The sequence below is a fragment of the Pongo pygmaeus genome, chromosome 19 (assembly GCF_028885625.2).
Source record: "Pongo pygmaeus isolate AG05252 chromosome 19, NHGRI_mPonPyg2-v2.0_pri, whole genome shotgun sequence".
Lineage (NCBI taxonomy): Eukaryota > Metazoa > Chordata > Mammalia > Primates > Hominidae > Pongo > Pongo pygmaeus.
In genome coordinates this window covers 74898148-74921853 of record NC_072392.2, presented here as the reverse complement: position 1 = coordinate 74921853, position 23706 = coordinate 74898148, and the positions used below count along the sequence as shown (strand labels likewise).

At 56.5% G+C, this 23706-nt stretch overlaps 2 protein-coding genes across 4 annotated transcripts; one reads left to right on the top strand and one right to left on the bottom strand.

Moving 5' to 3' along the window:
- Positions 1-296: 296 nt before the first annotated feature.
- On the bottom strand, positions 297-10642 carry FKBP10 (FKBP prolyl isomerase 10). Of its 2 annotated transcripts, XM_063655349.1 has the most exons (10): positions 9936-10642; positions 5994-6139; positions 4931-5120; positions 4682-4827; positions 4105-4294; positions 3829-3974; positions 3036-3228; positions 2399-2541; positions 1683-1846; positions 297-1283 (listed from the first exon to the last, which is right to left on the bottom strand). In XM_063655349.1, exons 1-10 carry the CDS (start codon positions 10178-10180, stop codon positions 1098-1100), a joined length of 1749 nt encoding a protein of 582 aa, XP_063511419.1. In that variant the 5' UTR covers positions 10181-10642; the 3' UTR covers positions 297-1097. The 2 variants fall into 2 exon arrangements, with proteins under 2 accessions (XP_063511419.1, XP_063511418.1); XM_063655348.1 differs by having other exon boundaries at positions 297-1846; positions 9936-10180.
- P3H4 (prolyl 3-hydroxylase family member 4 (inactive)) lies at positions 10549-20590 on the top strand. 2 transcript variants are annotated; one of them, XM_063655350.1, is made up of 9 exons: positions 10549-10646; positions 11072-11760; positions 11930-12082; positions 12180-12351; positions 13374-13502; positions 15205-15350; positions 16330-16413; positions 19114-19258; positions 19566-20590. In XM_063655350.1, exons 2-9 carry the CDS (start codon positions 11299-11301, stop codon positions 19586-19588), a joined length of 1314 nt encoding a protein of 437 aa, XP_063511420.1. In that variant the 5' UTR covers positions 10549-10646; positions 11072-11298; the 3' UTR covers positions 19589-20590. The 2 variants fall into 2 exon arrangements, with proteins under 2 accessions (XP_063511420.1, XP_054313510.1); XM_054457535.2 differs by lacking the exon at positions 10549-10646 and having other exon boundaries at positions 10943-11760.
- The last annotated feature ends 3116 nt before the right edge of the window (positions 20591-23706 follow it).

Below are 23706 nucleotides of genomic sequence, written 5' to 3'. Positions count from 1 at the left end.
ATCATCTCTCCACACCCTGCTGGAGGCGTCCCCCCTTTACACATTCACCCCCTCCACAGACCAAGGTTCCCTTCCCACAGCGAAGACCCCAGGTTAGGCCTAGGGCAGGCAGGAAACCTCCAGATGGGGAGCCCCTGATCTGGGGACACACTCCCTGGAGCTAACGAGGCCACGGAAACAGCCTGGTTTAACTTTTTCCCCAATCTGTGGGCCTAAAGGCCTCCCACAACCCCCACTTCATCCCCTAGCCATTCCCGCCTGCCCCTCAACCTGTTCCAAAAGACACCCTAAGGCCATTGGTTTAATCTTTTATTTGGAACAAAGGAAAAAAGGACTGACACCAGTTTAGCCTTTGAGTGTGCAGAGCTCTGCCCTCCCTCCCACCCCTCAGCCCCAAATCCAAGATTTCGTAGCCCTAACACCCACCCAAGCAGCTTCCCTCACACATGCCCTTTGTTTTCTTCTTCTTCTATGGTTCCTCAGGGAAAGGAGCCTTCTTTAGGGATGAAAAGCTAACTACAGCCCAGTCCTGCCTCCAGCAGCCCAGGGTCAGCTCAGCCTCCACTGGAGGCGAGGGAGGAGGGCAAAGGGTATGGGAGAGGTAGGACTGCCCTCCAGGAGCCGTCCCCTTCCCTAGGAGCCAGTCAGGATTGGGGAGGAAGGCGGAGGGGTCCTGGGGAGCTGTCACATAGAGGAATAGGGGCTGGGAGTGGGGATGACAAGAAGTACAAATAAAGAGAAAGTTTAGGGAGATGGATAACAAGCTCAGCTGTGTCAGTGATGTGGAGGAGAGGTATGGTGGGGGACCAGTCATGGCCCTATCCAACCCCAGGCTCCACTGGCCCCAAATTGGCTTTGCAAATCCAAACATTTTAAGGAAGGGGTTTAGGGATGGAAGAGAAACACAGTAGAGGTCTGTGCTGTGGATTTTCATCTAGGGTGGTGGGAACACCAGAGATGTCTCCTCTGCCATCGTTTTAGTTGGCTCCCGGACCTCATCCCAGCAGAGGGAGGGTGACTGTCAGCAGGTCAGTCCCACCGCCACTGTCCCCCTCGCAGTGGGCCTCTGTCTCAGGCCTGGCCAGGCTCCCTGCCCCTCAGAGCTCCTCGTGGACCCGCTCCTCGTCCTCATCTGACTTCAGCTTGAGCTCCTCGACTGTGATCTTGCCGTCCTGGTTGCGGTCCTGGTTCTGGAACATGTCTCCTATGGTTTTCTCAGGGTCCTGCCCAGGCATGAGGCGTCCTTTGCCCTCACTCACTTGAGCCTTGATGAATGTGGAGAACTGGGGGAGGGGAGAGCCGGGGAGTGGGCAGTGAGGGTCATGGCCTTGGGAGGGGACGCGGGTGGAGGCCAGTGAGTGCTTTCTTTTTCTTCTTTTTTCCCAGGCTCCCCCGCACCCTGTAACTCAGGAAGGGCTGGGAAAGGCACTGGTGCTGGGGTCCTGGTGGGGGCTGGGGTGGAGGCGTGGCATGGGGGATAGTCTGTGACTGGTCTCAGGTAGGGAACAGCCTGCATGTGTGCCCAGGAAAAAGCAGGGATGAGGAGCCTGAGGCGCGGGACTCAGCGCAGGCAGGAGCACCAGGGCGGGTGGGCAGTCCGGACGGGGGACGTCTTCTTCCTCAATGCCTCCTGGGTGCGGGGATTGTGTGGGCATGGCTATTAGGACTGAACCTTCACCCACCTCCTCCGGAAGGACCTCGCCATCCTTGTTGAGGTCCATGTCTTCAAACAGGTTGGCAGGAGGGTCCTCGTGCCACACAAAGAGGTAGCCTGTGGGCAGCCCATCCTCCCGGGACACCAGCTCCACCTCAAACAGCAGCACAGCACTGCCTGGGACTCCCCGGGCTGGAGAGAGGGTAGGAGAGAAGGGAGAGGTCCTAGTCAGGCCAGGGTCTGGGCCTGGCTTCACTGTTTCCCAGCCCACAGGCCAGTTTCCCCTCCTGGGGCTGGGCTGGACAGTGAGGCATGGGATGTTTAAGGAGCCATCCTGAAGGCATTCCTGACTCCTCCCGCCAGCCATCAGACCCACAATGCGCAGGAGCAAAAGGGACAGATGCCAGTCAGATTACGGTCTCAGGCCGGGCGCAGTGGCTCACGACTGTAATCCCAGCACTTTGGGAGGCCAAGGCGGGTGGATCACCTGAGGTCAGGAGTTCAAGACCCGCCTGACCAACATGGCAAAACCCTGTCTCTACTAAAAATACAAAAATTAGCTGGGCACGGTGGCAGGCGCCTGTAATCCCAGCTACTCGGGAGGCTGAGGCAGGAGAATTGCTTGAACCTGGGAAGTGGAGGTTGCAGTGAGCTGAGATCACGCCACTGCACTCCAGCCTGGGTGACAGAGTCAGACTCCATCTCAAAAAAAAAAAAAAAAAGATTATGGTCTCAGCCCCTCACCTCCACTCTCCCCGTGGGCCAGGTGCGGGGGTACGATGAGCTGCCGCCTCTCTCCCACACACATGCCCTGCAGGCCCGTGTCCAGGCCTTCGATCACCTTGTTGGCCCCCAGAGTCGCCTCCTGGGGGGCCCCGTAGTCATGCCTGGGGGAGAGCAGATGCCCAGGTCAGCAGCCACCCTGTCCCCTGCCGGCGCACACCCCACTCTCTCTGAGGTGGGCCCAGAACAAGCCCTCAGTTCCGGAGTTACTCCCACTGGTGACTTGGGCCATGCAGCAGAGTGCAGGGGCCTAGCGGTGCAGACGTGGGGTTCCCTTCTCATCTTGCCTTTGCCCCCTAAAGTGTGGCCTCAAGGGCTCATGGCTCCCTGCGTCAGTTTCCCCTCTGTGAAATGGAAAGAGCAGTTCTCCCCCAACTGTTGGCTTCACCTTCCCTTCCCCTGCAAGGCAGAGAATTTCATCTCCTCACGGCCCCCCGACATGCTCTGAGATGGGGACTTACAGAAGCAGCAAGAGGCTGAATGCTCCCCTGGTGCTCCAGGACCAAGAGGGAGGGGTAGGCATCGGGGGTGCGCTGAGGAGGACTCCCCATGCCTGTGCCCACCCACCTGCCCAGTCCCGGCCCCACCCCGGACCCACGAGGTGAACAGCTGGGTGCCGTCCAGCAAAGAACAGTTGTAATGGTATCGAACAAAGTCCCCAAGCTTGGTGGTCTCATTGCAGGTCTCAGATGGCCGGGACAGTGTCCTGATTTCCACCACATCCGCAGGGTTGTGGAAGTCAATGACATGGACGTTGAAGATTAGCACGGCAGAGCCAGGAATCTTGTCTCCTGAGGCCAGAATGGGGGAGTGTGGTCAGCTCAGAGCAATAGGAGAGGCTCCTTGAGGTCTCTCCATGGAGGTCCCCAGACCTGATACCCCTTCCCGACCCTGAGGATCCAAAGGAGGATGGGACGGGATGTTTGTCCAGAGTCAATTCTAACAAACTCTCATTGGGGCAGGGGGCAAGGGAAGGCGGCTTTCCAGTAAGAAAGCCCTTTTCCACTCACCGTCTTGCAAACTCCCAGTAACTTACCCTGCGGATCAGCATGGCTTGCCCATTTTACAGGTGAGGACACTGAGGCTCCCAGCACAGCTGGGTCCTGAGGATATGCTGGTTCTGTTTTTCTGTAACCACCCTCCCTCCCCAAACTCAGGAGTTGGCTGCGCTTCTCCACTGCAGAAGGGGAGAAGTGGGGCGCTGCCCTGGAGGAAACCGATGGAGTCTGTGTGGCAGGAATCAGATGGGGTGACCAGATGTAAGCTGCATGCATGTTTTTGTGATGAGAGGGGCCGAGCGGTGGCTGGAATCCCACTGTGGGAGGGGGCGGCCTAGCCACAGTGGGCAGTTCGAAGGAGGAGCTGAGGTGGTGGCTGGGGAACGCCCCTACCAGTTCCATTCTCCCCGTAGGCGAGGTGCGGGGGGATGGTAATTCTCCGGCGCTCCCCCATGCAGGCACCCTGCAGCCCCTGGTCCATCCCGGGGATGATGTAACCCTGCCCGATATAGGTATTGTAGGTGTGGTTGCGGGAGTAGCTGCAATACAAGGCGGGAGAGCCAGGAAGGGAGTCAAAGGGGCCCTCCCCTTCCAGGCGGCTCAGAGTGACCCCCAGCTTCGTCCACGTTTCACCCAGCCCCCACCCTCCCACCTCAAGCCCCTCCTGACCTGGAATCGAAGAGGGTGCCGTCCATCAAGGAACCATTGTAGTGGTAGCGCATGAAGTCCCCGGCCCCGGCTCTGCGGACACAGCCCGGGGGAAGCTCCAGCGTCTCTAGCTGGACAGTGTCCTTCGGGTTGTGCACGTCAATCAGGAGGACGTGAAAGACCAGCGAGGCCTGTGGGGGGATCACTGTCCCTGGGGAAGGGATAGGGTTTGAACCATACAGTTGGGGAGCAAGCCGAGGCTTCTTCTTGACTCAGGAAGGCCCAGTGGGCACCATGCAAGAAGACACTAGCCCCACTCTCCAGAGCCCTTTCCTGCCCATCAGCAGCCCTGCTTCTTGCTCCTCCAGTAAGGCCTGAGCTGGGTTTTCCCCAGGGCCACCACTGGCTCATACTGAGCCTTCGTGTGAATCAGAATAAAGCACCCCTTCTTAGTGAGGTAGCACCAAGAGTAGATTTCATCCCGCCTTGAGTCCTTGGTTGGATGCCCTCGTGCAGTATACAACCTGAGCAACTGTATATGGAGGCCTGGTTTTTCCCTCTTCTGCAGAATTTCCCCTTGTGTCCTTGCCCCCCTCACCATAGCCTTTCTCGCCATAGGCCAGGAATGGAGGGATGATAATCTTCCTTCTCTCTCCAGGACACATGCCCAGCAGCCCCTGGTCCATGCCCTTGATCAGCCAACCAGAGCCGACGTAGGTGTCATAAGTGCCGCCCCTACTGTAGCTGCAGAAAATGAGGTAGAGGTGGGAGAGGCAGGCTGGGCCCTGGACTCCCGCTCCCCATGCCACAGTCCCCAGTGCCTCAGGGTTCCCCTCCAGCCCCTTACCTGGTGTCAAAGGAGGTGCCATCCAGCAGGGTGCCGTTGTAGTGGTAGCGGACAAAGTCGCCGTCCTGGACCATGCGGGGGCAGTGGGGCGGGCGCAGCAATGTGCTCACCTGCACGGTGTCTTCCTTGTTCCACACATCCAGCAGAACCACATCGAAGTAGAGGGTGGCATCCGGTGGAATGAGCCCCGCTGTGAGGGCGCAGCAGCGTGGAGGTCTCAGAGTTCTGCTCTGCCAACCACGATCCCAGCCAGGGCCCTGTTATTCCCCTTCCTCTCATCCCAGCACCAAGAGACCCAAACCAGGCACAGAGCTGCCACTATTTTTGTTTTTTTTTTTTTTTAAGAGATAGGGGGCCGGGCACAGTGGCTCATGCCTGTTATCCCAGCACCGTGGGAGGTCAAGGCAGGTGGATGGCTTGAGCCCAGGAGTTCAAGACCAGCCTGCGCAACATGGCGAAACCCCATCTCTACTAAAAATACAAAAAATTAGCCAGGTGTGGTGGCGTGCACCTGTAGTCCCAGCTATTTGGGCGGCTGAGAGGGAGGATTGCTTGAGCCCAGGAGGCTGAGGTTGCAGTGAGCCGAGATCGCACCACTAAACTCCAGCCTGTGCAACAGAGTGAGACGCTGTCTCAAAAAAAAAGATGGGGTTTTGCTCTGTCACACAGGGTGGAATTCAGTGGCATGATCATGGCTCACTGCAGCCTCCCGGGGTCAAGCAATCCTCCCACCTGAGCCTTCTGAGTAATTGGGACTACAGGTACACACCACCACACCTGGATAATTTATTTTATTTTTTGTAGAGACGAGGTCTCACTATGTTGCCTAGGCTGGTCTGGAACTCCTGGGTTCAAGCAATCCTCCCACCTCGGCCTCCCAAAACTCTGGGGCCATATATGTCAGCCACTGCCCCAGTCAGAGCGGCCACTCTTCATACTGCGTGCACAGTGTGACATTGGGCAAGTCACTCCTCATCTCGGCACTTCAGTTTTCTCACCCCAGGATCTCTGATTCCGCCTCCTGGTCTCCTCCACCCCCGGCCTGTGCCCCAGCCCTTCTCACCCAGGCCGATGCTCCCATAGCCCAGGTGGGGAGGCACAATGAGGCGTCGCCGCTCGTTGACACACATGCCCATGAGGCCTCGGTCCATGCCAGTGATGAGGCGCCCCACACCCACCACGATGGCCACCAAGGTGTTGCGATCATAGCTAGGGGGGAGGGACAGATGGGATACAGTGACCTCAGACACACACACTGCCCATGGTGGCATAGGTGCACAGGTGTGCCTGCACACATGCACACAATCCCCCCTCCCTATACCCAGGTGTGGATATGCACACACACTTCTCACCTCCTTTTCAAGTCCCCCTCCTAGGTCGGCCGTGACGCCCACCTTAAGAGAATGGACTGTTGTGAAAGGCAAGTCCCTGGGGAGGACAAGGGCGGCTATTGCCCTGGGACGGGGTTATTGCCCTGGGACGGGGTTGGGTGGGATGCACGGGCCTGATGGCTGCTACTATTTGCTGACAGCAAGTGGGGAGTGGTCGGTGCAGCATGGAGGGGCCAAGGAGCATTACTATATGGGATTAAATGCTTGGCATTTTACATTCCGTATCTTCTTTCTCTCCCCTGTGAGGTGGGCATTCTTGTTCTCATTTTTCTTATGAGAGCAATGGAGACTTGAGAGACTCAGTGCCTTGCCCAAGGTCACACAGCTAATATGTAGTCAGCCGAGTTCTAAAATTTGCCATTATACTATTCACTCTCCAAGGAAAAGATGGGAGAGCAGAGGTGGGGTGGGAATTGGTTTCACATTTTGAAAAGGCCTATTCTACAATCCTGGCTAACCCCATCTCTACTAAAAATACAAAACATTAGCCAGGTGTGGTGGCGGGCGCCTGTAGTCCCAGTTACTCAGGAGGCTGAGGCAGGAGAATGGCGTGAACCTGGGAGGCGGAGCTTGCAGTAAGCCGAAATCGCGCCACTGGACTCCAGCCTGGCGACAGAGTGAGACTCCCTCTCAAAAAAAAAAAAAAAAAAGCCTATTCTAAAAGTGCCATGGCTTTTGTTTGTTTTTAGTTATACACTTTTAATTAATGTATTTATTTTTACTTATACCTATGTATTTTTGGAGATGGAGTCTTGGCTCTGTCACCCAGGCTGGAGTGCAGTGGTGCAATCTCGGCTCACTGCAACCTCCACCTCCCGGGTTTAAGTGATTCTCCTGCCTCAGCCTCCCAAGTAGCAGCTGGGATTACAGGCATGCACCACCATATCTGGCTAATTTTTGTATTTTTAGTAGAGAGGGCTTTCGCCATGTTGCCCAGGCTGGTCACTCTTGGCCTCAAGTGATCTGCCTGCCTGGGCCTCCCAAAGTGCTGGGATTACAGGAGTGAGCCACTGCGCCCAGCCAATTATATACACTTTTAATTTATTAAGTTTTCAGAAGTAAAGTGAGGATGGGAGTTTTTTTTTTTAATTGAAGGGGCCATGGGTTAAGAAAGTTTTCTGGCCGAGCGCAGTGGCTCACGCCTGTAATCCCAGCACTTTGGGAGGCCGAGGCGGGCAGATCATGAGGTCAGGAGATGGAGACCATCCTGGCTAACATGGTGAAACCCCGTCTCTACTAAAAATACAAAAAAATTGTGGTGGCGCCTGTAGTCTCAGCTAATCTGGAGGCTGAGGCAGGAGAATGGTGTGAACTCGGGAGGTGGAGCTTGCAGTGAGCAGAGATCGCGCTACTGCACTTCAGCCTGGGGGACAGAGCAAGACTCCGTCTCAAAAAAAAAAAAAGTTTTCTAAGTTGTGTGGGTGCGGGGGCTCACGCCTATAATTCTAGCACTTTGGGAGGCTGAGGAGGGTGGATTGCCTGAGCTCAGGAGTTTGTGACCAGCCTGAGCAACATGGTGAAACGCCATCTCTACTAAAATACAAAAAATTAAGGCTGGGCGCCGTGGCTTACGCCTATAATCCCAGCACTTTGGGAGGCCGAGGCGGGCGGATCACGAGGCCGGGGTGGCATGTCCGACTGTGTGACACGTAGACAGACAGGGCCTCTGCAGGGAGCCACGCCCTACCCCCAGGTCCAGCTGGCTGTCTTCTTATAATGCCCACCCGCCTTTTTTGAGACCAGTCTGGCCAACATAGTGAAACCCCTCTCTACTAAAAATACAAAAAAATTAGCCGGGTGTGGTGGTGTGCACCTGTAATCCCAGCTACTCGGGAGGCTGAAGCAGGAGAATCGCGTGAACCTGGGAGGCAGAGGCGGAGGTTGCAGTGAGTTGAGATTACTCCATTGCACTCCAGCCCAGGCAACAGTGTGAGACTCTGTCTCAAAAAACAGAAACAAACAAACAAACAAAAATTAGCCAGGAGTGGTGGCATGCGCCTGTAATCACAGCTACTTGGGAGGCTGAAGCAGGAGAATTGCTTGAACCCAGGAGGTGGAGGTTGCAGTGAGCTGAGATCGCGCCACTGCACTCCAGTCTGAGCGACAGAGTGAGACTCCAACTAAAAAACAAAAAGTTTTCCAAGCTCAACACTCATGAGCTGGGCTCCCAGAGTCCCCATCAGGGACGACAACCCCTAAATCCCAACCCCTGCCTCACTCCTAGCAGTCAAGGGCTCAGGGCTGTGCTTCTGGCTACTACCCTATATCTGAATTTGCCCACCAAGCAGACAGGTTTTAAGTCTGGACTGTCTGCTTCTCAGTGTTGTTATGAAGGCTTAAGCTCTGCATGAAGTTTCTACAAGTTCAACAGCATCAGGTCATATGGTTTTCCTCAGAGTCAATGTTAATGTGTGCTGAACTGGCTGGAGGACTGCCAGGCCCTGCGAGAAGCCTACGTTCATTCATCCATGTCCTTGGAGTCCTAACATCAGCCTTAGCAAGTAGGTCCTGTTTTTGTCTCCACTTTTCAAATAAGGAAAGTGATGCTTAAAGAGACAAAATTCTCTGTCCATGGTCATAGCCTGGATTTGAACCAGGGTCTTGGGACTCCTGGAGTTTGTAGGCTGCCTGCCTCTAAAGTCATGGCCACTAATTTCCTGTGGGCTGAGTTGTGTGTTTCAGAGGAGGGTCTAAGAAACACTGACTTCTTTCAGTGTGCTGTGGGGTCTGTGTGTAACTGGGACCCTAGGTTTACCCCTGAGGCTGGCACACAGCCCTGCCCTGTCCCCGCTAACAAAAGCGGACTTGCTGGAGCAGACCAAAGGCCTGGATCAGACCAGGAGGCCACCTTAAAAACCCCAAGGCTGGCAAAAATGGGCGACCTGCGTCCCTGGCCTGGTGTACCTAAAATGGAAAGAGATGAGGGTTCCAGGAGAACCAGAGAGGGAGGAATGAAATTCCTCCAAGGAGCCCAGGGTGGCATGTCCGACTGTGTGACACGTAGACAGACAGGGCCTCCTCAGGGAGCCATGCCCTACCCCCAGGTCCAGCCGGCTGTCTTCTTATAATGCCCACCAGCCTTTTTCCCTGCCCACCGGCCGCTGAAAACTCCCACCCCCTCCAAAAAAAAGTTCTATTCCCTCATCTCTGACCACAAAGGCACTGAAAACAGCGGAACCAGAAGGGGAGTCAGGGTGGGTGGAAAGGTGCAGGGTCCAGGCTGATAGACCATCCCAGGGTTCTTAAGCAGCAGGGACCACCCCCTTTCCCCGAACGCTGTAGACCAGAACACCCCTCTCCATCAGGTCATTAAATACAGCCCTGGTAACTACACAAGGCAGTTCACCTTGATTATCGAGTCCTTTCCGGGATGTGGAGAGCTTGTGAGAAAGAAATGGGATCCTTTGAGAAGTGAGGGTTTGGAAGTGGGGGCAGGAGGGTATCTTTGGGGAGATGGGTGTCTGGGAGGCCCCAAGGGGGGTGTCTGGGAGGCCCCAAGGGTGCTGTCTAGGGTTAGAGTATTGGGATGCAGAGCTTAAAAGAGGCAACAAGGAAACAAGACCCCGGGTTCAGGGGACGGAGTGGTGAATCCGGGGGCGCCCAACCTGGGTTACCTTGAATCAAACTTCTTGCCATCTTCAAAAGTGCCGTTGTAGTGGTAGCGCACAAAATCCCCCATCTGCACTTCCCGGGGACAGGCCCTGGGGATGTGGTACCTCTCGATGACCACATCTTCCAGGGGGCCCCCAGCAGGGCTGGCGCGGCCCAGCCCCCTCCCCACGGCCTGCACCACCAGTAGCAGCAACTGCAGCAGGGGGAGCCGGAGGAGGCTGTGGCTGGGGGGGCCCGCGGTGAACATGGTGCCTGGAGTTGGGACCGCCGGCAGTGAGGGCAAGCGAGGGAGTCGCCGCCAACCTCCTTTCCCCCGCCTCCCAGAACTGGCTCCCCCCCTTCCTGTCCTCTTTCCCTACCCCCGCCCTGGCTGGTCCACGTGGAATGGGGGCTGGGAGACTGAGCTGGCCTGGCCGGGAGGAGCGGGGGAGGGGGTTGCAATAGGAGGAGGGGGCCAGGCTGAGTGTGTTAGAGTCGGAGGGAGGCACTACAAAGAACTCCAGGTTCCCCCTCCCCCCATCTCCATCCCTGGCTGCGAGACCTGGGGCCTGGCCAGGGAGAGAGGCTCTGGAAAGATGAGAACTCTGAGTGGACACCAAAGGAAAAAAAAAAAAAAAAGTTCAATGTCTTTTTCCGGAGCCCCCGGGTCCTAAAGCCTGGCGGAGATGAACCTTGCTTCTTTCGCGGGCACTTCCAATTCTAGTCCCCTCCAGGTGGGTGGTGGAGCCTAGGAGTGTGAGAGGCATCTCCGTGCTCATCCGTGACCCCAGCTGTACTCCAAGGGAAGGCATCTGCAGGGAAGAGCAGCTTGGTCCCGCAAAAGCTGGACTGCAAGAAGGACTTTGTGACTTGGGATGTGACGGGCACGGAGATGGAGTGGGGGGTGGTGGCAGCGCAAGGTGTGCAGGTGACAGCACGTGTGTGCCTCCGACGTGGGCGGGGGAGACACTCGGAGGGTGCAGGAGGGCGCCGCGACGGAAGGCCCGGCTCCAGGGCTTCCCTCTCGTATGGGCAGCGCAGAGGAGGCGGCCCTCACTCAGTGTCCTGATCTCAGGCGGGGGCACTGTTTGCGTGGGGAGGGGCTTCCTGGGCTTCCCATCTCTGGCGGGAAGCGCTCCCCGACTCATTCGCTACCTAGGGGACACCTCCAAGGCAGGAGCCCAGGCCGACGGAGAGGACTTAGGACACTATCGGACCCTCCGGGAAAAGAGGGGAGACATCGTGACCCAGGCCCCGCCCCGCCTTGCCGCCCTCGTGCCCGGCGCTAAGACCCAGCGGGCGCGCCGTCCGCCCGGGGCCCGGCCCTGTCCCCTTACGTCCGCGGGGCAGCACGCTCAGCTCCGGAGAGCCGGCGGCGCGGCGGGCATGGCTTGGGTGGCGTGGGGGCTGCTGTGGTTGCTGCTGGGCAGCGCCGGGGCGCAGTACGAGAAGTACAGCTTCCGGGGCTTCCCGCCCGAGGACCTAATGCCGCTGGCCGCGGCCTACGGGCACGCGCTGGAGCAATACGAGGGAGAGAGCTGGCGCGAGAGCGCGCGCTACCTGGAGGCGGCGCTGCGGCTGCACCGGCTCCTGCGCGACAGCGAGGCCTTCTGCCACGCCAACTGCAGCGGCCCCGCGCCGGCGCCCAAGCCTGACCCCGACGGCGGCCGCGCCGACGAGTGGGCCCGCGAGCTGCGGCTCTTCGGCCGCGTCCTGGAGCGAGCCGCCTGCCTGCGGCGCTGCAAGCGGACGCTGCCCGCCTTCCAGGTGCCCTACCCGCCGCGGCAGCTGCTACGTGACTTCCAGAGCCGCCTGCCCTACCAGTACCTGCACTACGCGCTGTTCAAGGTGGGAGCCCGCCCCAACCCGGGGACCCGTCTCGGGCTGGGCGTCGTGGCTCCCCACCGATCGGTCGAAGGAGCGTTGCCTTCACCCGAGGCACGAAGCCCGCCGTGCGCTCGGGGCCGCGAGCTCCGGTCTTGCTGACCCGCTCCCCCACCCCCTACCCCCCGACCAGGCTAACCGGCTGGAGAAGGCGGTGGCGGCGGCCTACACCTTCCTCCAGAGGAACCCGAAGCACGAGCTGACCGCCAAGTATCTCAACTACTATCGGGGGATGCTGGACGTCGCCGACGAGTCCCTCACGGACCTAGAGGCCCAGCCCTACGAGGTGGGGTGGAGGGACAGGAGGAGGCTTGTAGAGGAGGGCTTGTAGAGGAGGGGAGATGTTGGGGGCGCCCTGACTCCCCCTGCCACGCCCCTTCCAGGCCGTGTTCCTCCGGGCTGTGAAGCTCTACAACAGCGGGGATTTCCGCAGCAGCACGGAGGACATGGAGCGGGCCTTGGCAGAGTACCTGGCAGTCTTTGCCCGGTGCCTGGCCGGCTGTGAAGGGGCCCATGAGCAGGTGGACTTCAAGGACTTCTACCCGGCCATAGCAGGTATCCGTCACCCAGACCCCGGTGGGCAGTCCTCTCACCCACAGGCCCAGTAAGGCAGATGTTCCCTCCCTGCACGTGGAGCACTTCGAATGTGGAGGAGCCAGCCGGGAGGAAGGCCTTGTCTGTTGAGAATGACGCTGGGTGCAAGGGCCCCAGCTGGGAGTGTCCAAGAGGCTGGATCAGTGAGGAGAGGCAGTGACATCCCTAAAGGGTTTGGGAAGCTTGGGTTCATAGGCCTTCCAGGCAGAGGGCAGTGCAGATGCAAAGGTGCAGCGGTTGAGAAGTAGCCCAGCAAGTGTGTGCAGAAAGCAGTTGGTAACCAGAAATCACACCTAGTCTTGGGATCTCTAACCCTGGGGTCCCTCGAGCAGGGGCAGAAAGGACTGTCCTTGGCCAGGTGTGGTGGCTCACACCTGTAATCTCAGCACTTTGGGAGGCCGAGGCAGGCAGATCACGAGGTCAGGAGTTCAAGACCAGCCTGACCAACATGGTGAAACCCCATCTCTACTAAAAATACAAAAATTAGCTGGTCGTGGTGGCGGGCACCTGTAATCCCAGCTACTCGGGAGACTGAGCCAGGAGAATCGCTTGAACCTGGGAGGTGGAGGTTGCAATGAGCCGTGATCGCGCCACTGCACTCCAGCCTGGTGACAGAGTGATATTGTGTCTCAAAAAAAAAAAAAAAAAGACTGTCCTTTAGCTTCTCTGTTTGGACTTCTGCCCCGCTTCTGGACCTCACCTGCTGTTCTCCCAGAATGCCCTGGCTCCCTTTGGCTTGGGGTGGTGGTTGAGTGGCGGGGGTGGTAAGTCAGCCCAGCCCACAGTCATCTTCCTCACCATCACTTGTCATATAGTATGCCAAGCACTTTACACACATTCTCTCCTGTGATTGCAACAGCAACACATTTTCTGGACAAGCAGCCTGGCTTAGTAGGCAGAGCTTGGATTTGGAGTCTTCTCCACTGGGGGGACGGAGATATTCATTGCAACGCCAGCCTCTCACTGCTGCCTCCCACCCTCAGATCTCTTTGCAGAGTCCCTGCAGTGCAAGGTGGACTGTGAAGCCAATTTGACCCCCAATGTGGGCGGCTACTTCGTGGACAAGTTCGTGGCCACCATGTACCACTACCTGCAGTTTGCCTACTATAAGTGTGAGCCCCCTGGGTGGGCCTGGGCAGGGGACGAGGTGATAAGGGAGAGGACTGCATGGGAGCCTCCCAGAGTTGTGGGGAGCTTTCCTTCAGTATTGAGGACCCTGGGTGAATAGGAGGAAAGGCTAGGGGTGGTGGGAATATGGGGAAGGCACCCTGGGAGTCTGGGGCAGGTGAGAGGCTTCTGAGTGGGAACAGACAGCAGCCTCAGGGAGAAGAAGAGGGTCTTTGGGCAAATGACTAGACAACCAACAACTGCAGAGCACTTGACAGTTTATTTTTATTTTTATTTTTGAAACGGAGTTTCACTCTGTTGCCCAGGCTAGAGTGCAGGGGCACGATCTCGGCTCACTGCAACCTCTGCCTCCCAGGTTCAAGTGATTCTCTCAGCCTCCTGAGCAGCTGGGATTATAGGTGCCTCCCACCACGCCCAACTAATTTTTGTATTTTTAGTAGAGACGGGGTTTCACCATGTTGGGCAGGCTGGTCTTGAACTCCTGACCTCAGGTGATCCACTGCCTCAGCCTCCCAAAGTGCTGGGATTATAGGCGTGAGCCACCGTGCCCGGCCAACACTTGAGAGTTTATAAGTCACTTTATCTTACGTGGGGGTCCTTTCACCAACACCATGCAGCTGGCATTACTGGACTGATTTTTCAGATGGGGAAACTGAGGCTTATAGGGCAAGGGGCTGTTAGTCTCATGACTAGTAAAAAGTGGCACCAGGACTTGTGGCTCTCCTCACTGGAGAGATCCTGGCATCCACTGGGGCTGGAATGGACAGCCTCCAGTGTTCCTGCAGCTTGGAGATGCCAAGATTCAGACAGAGCCGGGAGTCAGAGCAGAGGAGCTGAGAACTCAGGGGCCAGGAGACCCTTCCTGGGTACAGATAGCAGAGAGGCTGAGGGCCTCTAATTCCCTAGAGCCATCATTCTCCAGCTGTGAGCTTGAGCAATTTATCTAACCTCTCTGTGACTCAGATTTCTTGACTGTAAAGTGGGGATGACAGTAATAGGCATGGCCGGGCACGGTGGTTCACACTTGTAATCCCAGCACTTTGGGAGGCCCAGCCAGGCAGATGGCTTGAGCCCAGGAGTTCGAGACCAACCTGGGCAACATGGCAAGACCCCGTGTCTACAAAAAATACAAAAAGTTAGCTAGGCATGGTGGCGCGTGCCTGTAGTCCCAGCTACTGGGGAGACTGAGGTGGGAGGATTGCTTGAGCCCAGGAGGCAGAGGCTGCAGTGAGCCGAGATCACACCACTGCACTCCAACCTGGGTGACAGAACAAGACCCTGTCTCAAAACAAACAAAAACGTACAAAAAATTAGATGGGTGTGGTGGTGGCTGCTTGTAGTCCCAGCTACTCAGGAGGCTGAGGTGAGAGGATCACCTAAGCCTGGGAGATCAAGCTTGAGGTGACCATAATTGCACCACTGCACTCTAGCCAGGGTGATAGAGTGAGACCCTGTTTCAAAAACAATAAAAAGACAATAATAGTGAGGCTTAGATGAGTTAGTCAGGGCCTGGCATAGGGTAAGTGCCCACTACATGCTAGCTGGTATTATGCTTGGGTGGGGAAAGGAGCCCATTAGGTATTCTGGGAGGTGGCTGGGTAGCAGGGGTGCTGGACTGAACTGGGAGATGGGGTTGACTCTGAAGGGGAAGTGCCAGAGCAATTCCTCACCCCTGTCCTGCTGCAGTGAATGATGTGCGCCAGGCTGCCCGCAGCGCCGCCAGCTACATGCTCTTCGACCCCAAGGACAGCGTCATGCAGCAGAACCTGGTGTATTACCGGTTCCACCGGGCTCGCTGGGGCCTGGAAGAGGAGGACTTCCAGCCCCGGGAGGTGGGCACTACTTTCTGGGGCACTTGCTAGACATGCACTTTGTAAAAAATAGACTCCTGGCGGCCGGGCGCGGCGGCTCATGCCTGTAGTCCCAGCACTTTGGGAGGCTGGAGGCAGGTGGATCACGAGGTCAGGAGATCGAGACCATCCTGGCTAACACGGTGAAACCCCGTCTCTACTGAAAAGACAAAAATATTAGCCAGGCGTGGTGGCGGGCGCCTGTAGTACCAGCTACTCGGGAGGCTGAGGCAGGAGAATGGCGTGAACCCGGGAGGCAGAGCTTGCAGTGAGTGGAGATCGCACCACTGCACTCCAGTCTGGGTGACAGAGTGAGACTCCATCTCAAAAGAAAAATAAATAATAAATAATAAAAAATAAACTCCTGGCTTCCGTGGAAGGCAGGATGGGAAATGGAAAGAAAGAATATGAGTTGAGGTTAGAGTCCTGGCTTCAGAGCCCAGCCCCACTGCTGTGTGGTCCTGGGAAGACCATGGCCCTTTCCTAATCTATTGCCTCACCTACAAAATGGCAGTGGTACTGCCACCTCACCAGCAGTGTCCAGATGAGGCAGATGTGAAGGTACACATCCACTCCTGCCTGCTCCCCTCCCTACCTTCATTACCCTCACTGCTGACCTTTGTCCCTCTTCCCCAGGAACACCCTAGGTAACCAACGGAGGAAACCTGTTGGAGTTGAGGGCCAGGCTGGCAAATATGGGGCACATGGTGCCACTCCTGCCTTCCTTGTCAGTGGCAGACATTGTTAATCAATTGAGGGACTCTTTGTCACCAAACCCTCAGAATCCTTAACCCAGTGTTTCAAGCAGCCACGACGATCTGATTAGCTTGTGAGCTGATACCTATTCTCTGATCCTTGAGCTAGAAGAGGGCTAGTGGGCCCAGATCCTAGGAGCCCTGGCTTCTTGCCATCTGGCAACAGGGTATGGCTCACCCCCCACCCCGTCCTTCCCTCCTTCCAGGAGGCCATGCTCTACCACAACCAGACCGCCGAGCTGCGGGAGCTGCTGGAGTTCACCCACATGTACCTGCAGTCAGATGATGAGGTGAGTGCCTCCTGCTTTCCAGGATTGGGCTGTGATGGGGACACCTTGGACCTTTTCCTGGGGCCACCAGTGTGCCAGAATTCAGCCCCAGCCCCTGGTGGTCAGCTGTCATGAAGCAGAGAGGTTTGCTTGTTCCTTGTCTAGACTGTCCGTTCCTTCCCCAGCCTTAGTATTCTCATGTCCCCCTTCTGTCCATGTCTCAATCCTGTTCCTCCCAGGCCCAGCTCACATGGTGCCTCCTCCAGGAAGCCCTTGCTGCATGTCCTGGCTCTTTGTTCTGGGCTAGCAGTGCCCACTCTGACCTGTGTGCCTCCCTGGCCACCTGTGGCCTGGACCTGGGTGATTGCAGCCCTGGTCCATCTCAGCCCTGGCCCCCTTCTCCAGCCAGTCTCCAGGAGAACCGCACTGCAGGACACAGGGCCACGTTATTCCCTGTTCTCCCATATCCTGCACAGAGCTTGGGCTCAGAAACTGAGTTTGAATGAACCAGTGAATGAATGAATGCAGGACCTCAGGACAGAAGGACCGTATTGTATTACATTGATTTATTTTATTTTATTTATTTTTATTTATTTATTTATTTTTGAGATGGAGTCTCACTCTGCCGCCCAGGCTGGAGTGCAGTGGTGTCATCTCAGCTCAGTGAAACCTCTGCCTCCCGGGTTCATGCGATGCTCCTGCCTCAGCCTCCTGAGTAGCTGGGATTACAGGCGTGCACCACCACGCCTGGCTAATTTTTGTATTTTTAGTAGAGACAGTGTTTCACCATGTTGGTCAGGTTGGTCTCGAACTCGTGACCTCATGATCCGCCTGCCTCGGCCTCCCAGGAAGTGCTGGGATTACAGGCGTGAGCAGCCGCGCCCGGCCCTATTAACACTAATTTTAAGTGAGGGTTTGACAGCCTTAATTTCTCTGAGGTGTTGCTGCTCAGTGCTCATTTATGTATCCTCTCCTTTGTTCATGCCCCCACGCCCCCACCCATCCAACCCCAGGGGAGGAGGGCAGAATCTACACTGTCAGCACCCAGGATGAGGAACTAGCCAGACCTGGCTTCATTACTTACCAGTTGGGTGGCCTCCAAACAAGTGTCAGGCAACCTCTCAAGCTTCTGTTTCTTCATCCATTGAATGGGGAGAATCATGCCCATCTCACATTGTTGTGGTGAGAATAATACAAGATCTGGCCAGGTGCTAGCTCATGCCTGTAATCCCAGCAATTTGGGAAGCCGAGGCAGAGGGATCACCTGAGATCAGGAGTTCAAGACCAGCCTGGCCAACATAGTGAAACCCTGTCTCTACTAAAAATACTCAGGTGTGGTGGTGGGCACCTGTAATCCCAGCTATTGGGGAGGCTGAGGCAGGAGAATCGCTTGAACCGGAGGCAGAGGTTGCAGTGAGCCGAGATTGCGCCACTGCACTTCAGCCTGGGTGACAGATTGAGACTCTGTCTCGAAAAAAGAAAAAGAATTAAGTGAGATCAAGTATGTTGTTTTTTTTTTGTTTTTTTTTTTTTGAGATGGAGTCTCACTCTGTCGCCCAGGCTGGAGTGCAGTGGCGCGATCTCGGCTCACTGCAAGCTCCGCCTCCCGGGTTCACGCCATTCTCCTGCCTCAGCCTCCCAAGTAGCTGGGACCACAGGCGCCTGCCGCCACGCCCGGCTAATTTTTTTTGTATGTTTAGTAGAGACGGGGTTTCACTGTGTTAGCCAGGATGGTCTCGATCTCCTGACCTCGTGATCCATCCGCCTCGGCCTCCCAGAGTACTGGGATTACAGGTGTGAGCCACAGCGCCTGGCTTATGGCAGCCATTTTGACGGCTGTCTCTTATTTCCTGTGGTTTGCCAGACACCAGACTAGGGGCTGGAGTAAGTTAGTGAAAGTCATGGTCCCGGCAGGGCGCGGTGGCTCACGCCTGTAATCCCAGCACTTTGGGAGGCCGAGGTGGGCGGATCACGAGGTCAGAAGATCCAGACCTTCCTGGCTAACATGGTGAAACCCCGTCTCTACTAAAAATGCAAAAAATTAGCCAGGTGTGGCGGCATGCGCCTGTATTCCCAGCTGCTGGGGAGGCTGAGGCAGGAGAATGGCGTGAACCCGGAAGGCGGAGCTTGCAGTGAGCCGAGATCACGCCACTGCACTCCAGCCTGGGCAACAGAGCAGACTCCGTCTCAAAAAAAAAAAGGAAGTCATGGTCCCTTTCACGTGCAGCTCACAGTCTAGTGGGGGAACAACAAACTGCTGCTGGAGAGGGCAGCACACGGCACCGGGGAGGTCTCCAGCCCAGCCAGAGTAACCAGCAAGGGCTCAGCCTGGAACTGATGCCTGGCTTTGGAGGGATTAGTGCGGGCTACGCAGGCACAGGGGGACAGCAGTAGTTCCTGGCGGGGAAACAGTATGAGCAAACATTATGCATGGACTAGCAATATTCTTGCCAGGGTCTTTATGCTGAAAAGGTGGGGCTGTGCAGGGGCAATGTTTATGCTGACACCAAATTCTACTGGTGGTGCCCTATGCAGCCACTCAGGGAGGGGCAGTTTGGGAAAAACCCTCAGGACTGTCTCATTAGATCTTGAGACTGGGGAAGGGGAGGGACTTTGGGGACCGAGAGATGGGATGGGAAGTCCCATTGGCCAGGAAGGGAGCCCATATGGGTTTGGGCCTACTGTGACCCGGTTTCTCCCACAACTGTGGCGCTACTCTAGATGGAGCTGGAGGAGACAGAACCGCCCCTGGAGCCTGAGGATGCCCTATCTGATGCCGAGTTTGAGGGGGAGGGTGACTACGAGGAGGGCATGTATGCTGACTGGTGGCAGGAGCCGGATGCCAAGGGTGACGAGGCCGAGGCTGGTCAGTGACACAAGTCCTTGGGGGGTGGGGATGCAGCCTGGGATGGAGGTTGGGGACAGATGGATTCACCCGCTGGGCTCCAGAGCCCAGGGTGTGTGTGGGTGCTGGGGCCCATCCTCCAGGGGCCTCCAGCCTGTTGGCAACCCCTGTCCCGCTTGGGGGTGGCGGTGCAGCATTTCCCCTGGAGCTGTGACCAGCTGAGACCTGTCCTGGGGAGCCTCACCCCACCTCCCATCAGGACAGCACCTGGACATCCACTGGGAGTGGGTGGGGGACCAACCCCAGTGCTTTCTCCTTTCCTTTTCAGAGCCAGAGCCTGAACTGGCATGAGAAGGGGACACCCCACACCCCTCAAGCTTGGGAAGCCTGGTCCCGACGGCCCCACCCTCACCAGCCTGGGCAGCAGCAAGAACTATTTATTAAAAACTTAAGATGGGCCAGGTGCGGTGGCTCACACCTGTAATCCCAGCATTTTGGGAGGCCAAGGTGGGTGGATCACTTCAGGCCAGGAGTTCAAGACCAGCCTGGCCAACATGATGAGACCCCCGTCTCTACTAAAATACATAAATTAGCCGGGTGTGGTGGCAGGCGCCTGTAATCCCAGCTACTCAGGAGGCTGAGGCAGGAGAATCGCTTGAACCTGGGAGGCAAAGTTTGCAGTGAACTGAGATTGCGCCACCGCACTCCAGCCTGGGTGACAGAGCGAGACTCCATCTTTAAAAAAAAACAAGACGGGCCAGGCACAGTGGCTCACGCCTGTAATCCCAGCACTTTGGGAGGCCAATCACTTGAGGTCAGGAGTTCAAGACCAGCCTGGCCAACATGGTGAAACCCCATCTCTACTAAAAAATAAAAAAATTAGCCGGGCATGGTGGCGCACACCTGTAATCGTAACTGAGGCAGGAGAATCGCCTGAACCCAGGAGGCGGAGCTTGCAGTGAGCCGAGATCGTGCCATTGCACTCCAGCCTGGGTGACAGAGTGAGACTCCATCTCAAAACAAAACAAAAACTTAAGATGGACACAGCTGACTGGGCTCCCATCCTGCCCCACCCGTGAGTGCTGCACCCCAGACCCATCCTGCCACTTCTATGTCTCTGGACCACAGGATGGTGGTGGCGTTGCAGGTCGGCAAGTGGGCTGATGCGGTCCGCCCTCCTCACTGCTGAGCTCCTCACCTGGACAGTCTCCTGGACGAGGAGTTTCCAGCTACTGGCTGGAGTCTCAGGCCAAATTGCAGAGGGTCCTCCAGGGTCCTGAAAAGCACTGGACTAAGAGTCTAGTGGTTCCAGGGCCCTGACCAGTAGGTGCTCAATAAATGTTTGTTGTTGAATGAGTCATAGTATCTGTGGTCATCTCCCCGGAGTTCAGTTGTAAAGGTACAGGTCCTTCCCTCCCTCTCTCCGCACCTGCGTCCCCTCATCTGTAAAATGTGGCGCGGAGGGTCACCGTCTGGGCCCTGGCTGGTCCTCTTGCACCTGGGGCTGAAGGTTGTGTGAGAGAGGACGCAGTGTGCAGACCTACCACCAGGGGGCGGGAGAACACAGTCCTCCCCAGGCTTGGGAAGACGATGGTTTCAGATTTCTAAGATGGGAAGTCCCGTATTTTCCTATTTCAGGATCACTTCCCTCGGGGAATGTGGCAAGTGTGGGAGGGGGCCAAGGACATTTGCTCCTAGTGTTTACTTTGTGGACATTTACTGACCCAGTTTCCTTAGAGTCACAGGTAGCTGGCCCTGCTGCTGCCTTCTATTCCCGCATTCCAGAGGGGAGTTGGGGCCCCAATTTAGCAGCCAGAGGAGCCCCAGGGATGTGGTTTGATTACCTTGGGCTTCTTGGGGTGCAGTGGGACAGCCAGATCCCTCTTGACCGATTTTACGTAGTCTCCCAGGGGCAGTGGGTCCCGGTGTGCAGGGTGTGCAGGCAACGATGGTGCCTGGTGGCTACCTCCTAGCCTGGGACTCACCGCCAAACCCCCACCCCTATTCCACGGCAGGGAGGTGGGGGCAAAGGGGGTCTCTCTGGGAGGAACCCAGGGCCAAGGCCAGCCGGGTGACAGTTCTGCCCCATATTTCCAACCTCCCGGGGGCAGGGTGGCAGAGTTGTCTTCCCACTTGAAGGTGGAGTCAAGGCTGGGAAGCCAAGTTCTCACTGCCCCACCCCTACCTTCTCTCCAGATGTGCCAGGTGATCTGGCCTGGGCCCTGTCCACCTCTGTTCCCAGGAGGACTCCCTGTCCCACCCCAAGCCCCTCCCCTAGGCCTTTGATAGGGATGAGAGCTGAAAGGGCAGAGTCTGAGTCTCGAAAAAGGGCTGAGTCAAGGCTGGGGGCTCAGTGACCTCACTCCTTCCTCCCATAGGTGGGTCTTCCAGGGAAACACATCTGCAGTGGTAGCGTTTCCTGACTGCCTCCAGGTGCAGGGTGGCCCCGCCCCACCCCACCTCTTTCAAGCTGCAGTGTTGTCAGGTCCACCAAGGCCCAGCCCCTGTTTCTGGGAGGGGCTGACCCTTCAGAGGGTGGGGAGCGGGATGTGCTGCGGCGTGTCTGCGCAGACGTGAACCTGCCATGAGCACAAGCTTTGGAATCTGGACGGCTGGGTGTGGGTCTGAAAGTGCCTGTGTGCTTGTGTGTTGCGTGAATGTGCGGGTCTGGGTGTGAATGTGTGCCTGCCTGCGTGCATGCATGAATGTGGTTTTTTTTTTTCTTTTTTTTTTTTGAGACAGAGTCTTGCTCTGTCGCCCAGGCTGGAGTGCAGTAGCGTGATCTCAGCTCACTACTACCTCTGTCTCCCGGGTTCAAGCTGTTTTCTGCCTCAGCCTCCCAAGTAGCTGGGATTACAGGCACCTGCCACCACACCTGGCTAATTTTTGTGGGGGTTTTTTTGTTCTGTTTTTTGTTTTTGTTTTGAGACAGTGTCTCACTCTGTTGCCCAGGCTGGAGTGCAGTGTCATATCTTGGCTCACTGCAACCTCTGCCTCCCAGATTCAAGTAATTCTCCTGCCTCAGCCTCCCGAATAGCTGGGATTACAGGCGCATGCCACTGTGCCCAGCTAATTTTTGTATTTTTAGTAGAGACGGGATTTCGCCATGTTGGCCAGGCTGGTCTTGAACTCCTGATCTCAGGCAATCCACCCGCCTCGGCCTCCCAAAGTACTGAGATTACAGGCGTGAGCCACCCCGCCCGGCTAGTTTTTGTATTTTTAGTAGAGACAGGGTTTCACTATGTTGGCCAGGCTGGTCTCAAACCCCTGACCTCAGGTGATCCACCCACCTCGGCCTCCCAAAGTACTGGGAATAAATGTGTTTTTAGAGGGATTCATTCACTCAATCAGCATATATTTATTGAGCACCTACTATATGCCAGGCACGCTGAGGCGCTGGTCATAGAAAAATGAACAGATCAGGCCAAACGCCGGGCCCACATGGGCTTACATTCCAGCAGGGAGGCAGGCAGAAAACAATAAATGTCAGAATGTATGAATTAGATAGGTATGGCATATACGGGGATGGGAAAAGGATCTGAGAGCTGAGGGGTTGCAGTTGAGGTGTGTTGGTAGCTGTGCAAGTGCGCATCTGAGCGTGGCGTCTCTGAGTGTGTGGTGAAGCAGTGTATGTATTAGGGAGCAGGCCTGCCCTCTCTAGGCACCACTCTTGTGCAGCCCTTTAGCCCAGCCCACTGGCTCAGCCTTGACTTACTCAGCTCTCCTTTCCCAGGGAGCCGCCAGCCCCTCCCGCCTCCCCTGATGCCAGCATCTCCCCATAGCCCAGCCAGTTCTGCAAACCAGTGAAACCTACTCCCAGCCAGTCCCAGTGTGGGCCCTCTGGGGCCCTCCAGCTCATTCTCCTGACTCCACCCATCCAGACAGCTTCACCTCCTCCACACCTCTGTCTCAGGTAGCCACCTCCCCACCCGCCCCCACACCCAACCCAGCGCCTCACCAGTCCTAGAATCTTGGAATAATGGGTAGGAGGTTAGGGATGACCGAAAGGGCTCTGGGGAGGCTGGCCTCATGCAGCAGGACCAGACTCGGATGCCGCAGGAAGACCCCATCCTAAGGAAATCAGAGCTACTATGATGTACTAAGTGCCTACTGTGTGCCAGGCACTTGGGAGCTTATTTTTTGAGACAGGATCTTGCTCTGTCACCCAGGCTGGAGTGCAGTGACAATCACGGCTCACTGCAGCCTCCACCTTCCAGGCTCAAGCCATATTCCCACCTCAGCCTCCCGAGTAGCGGTGACCACAGGCACGTGCCAGCACACCCAGCTAATTTTTTTGATTTTTGGTAGAGACAGGGTCTTGCTCTGTTGCCTAGGCTGGTCTCAAACTCCTGGGCTCAAGTGATCCTCCTGCCTTGGCCTCCCAAAGTGCTGGGATTATAGGCATGAGCCACCACCAGGCCTCTTGACAAATTATTGATAACCCTAAAAACAGTCCTGAGATGTACATG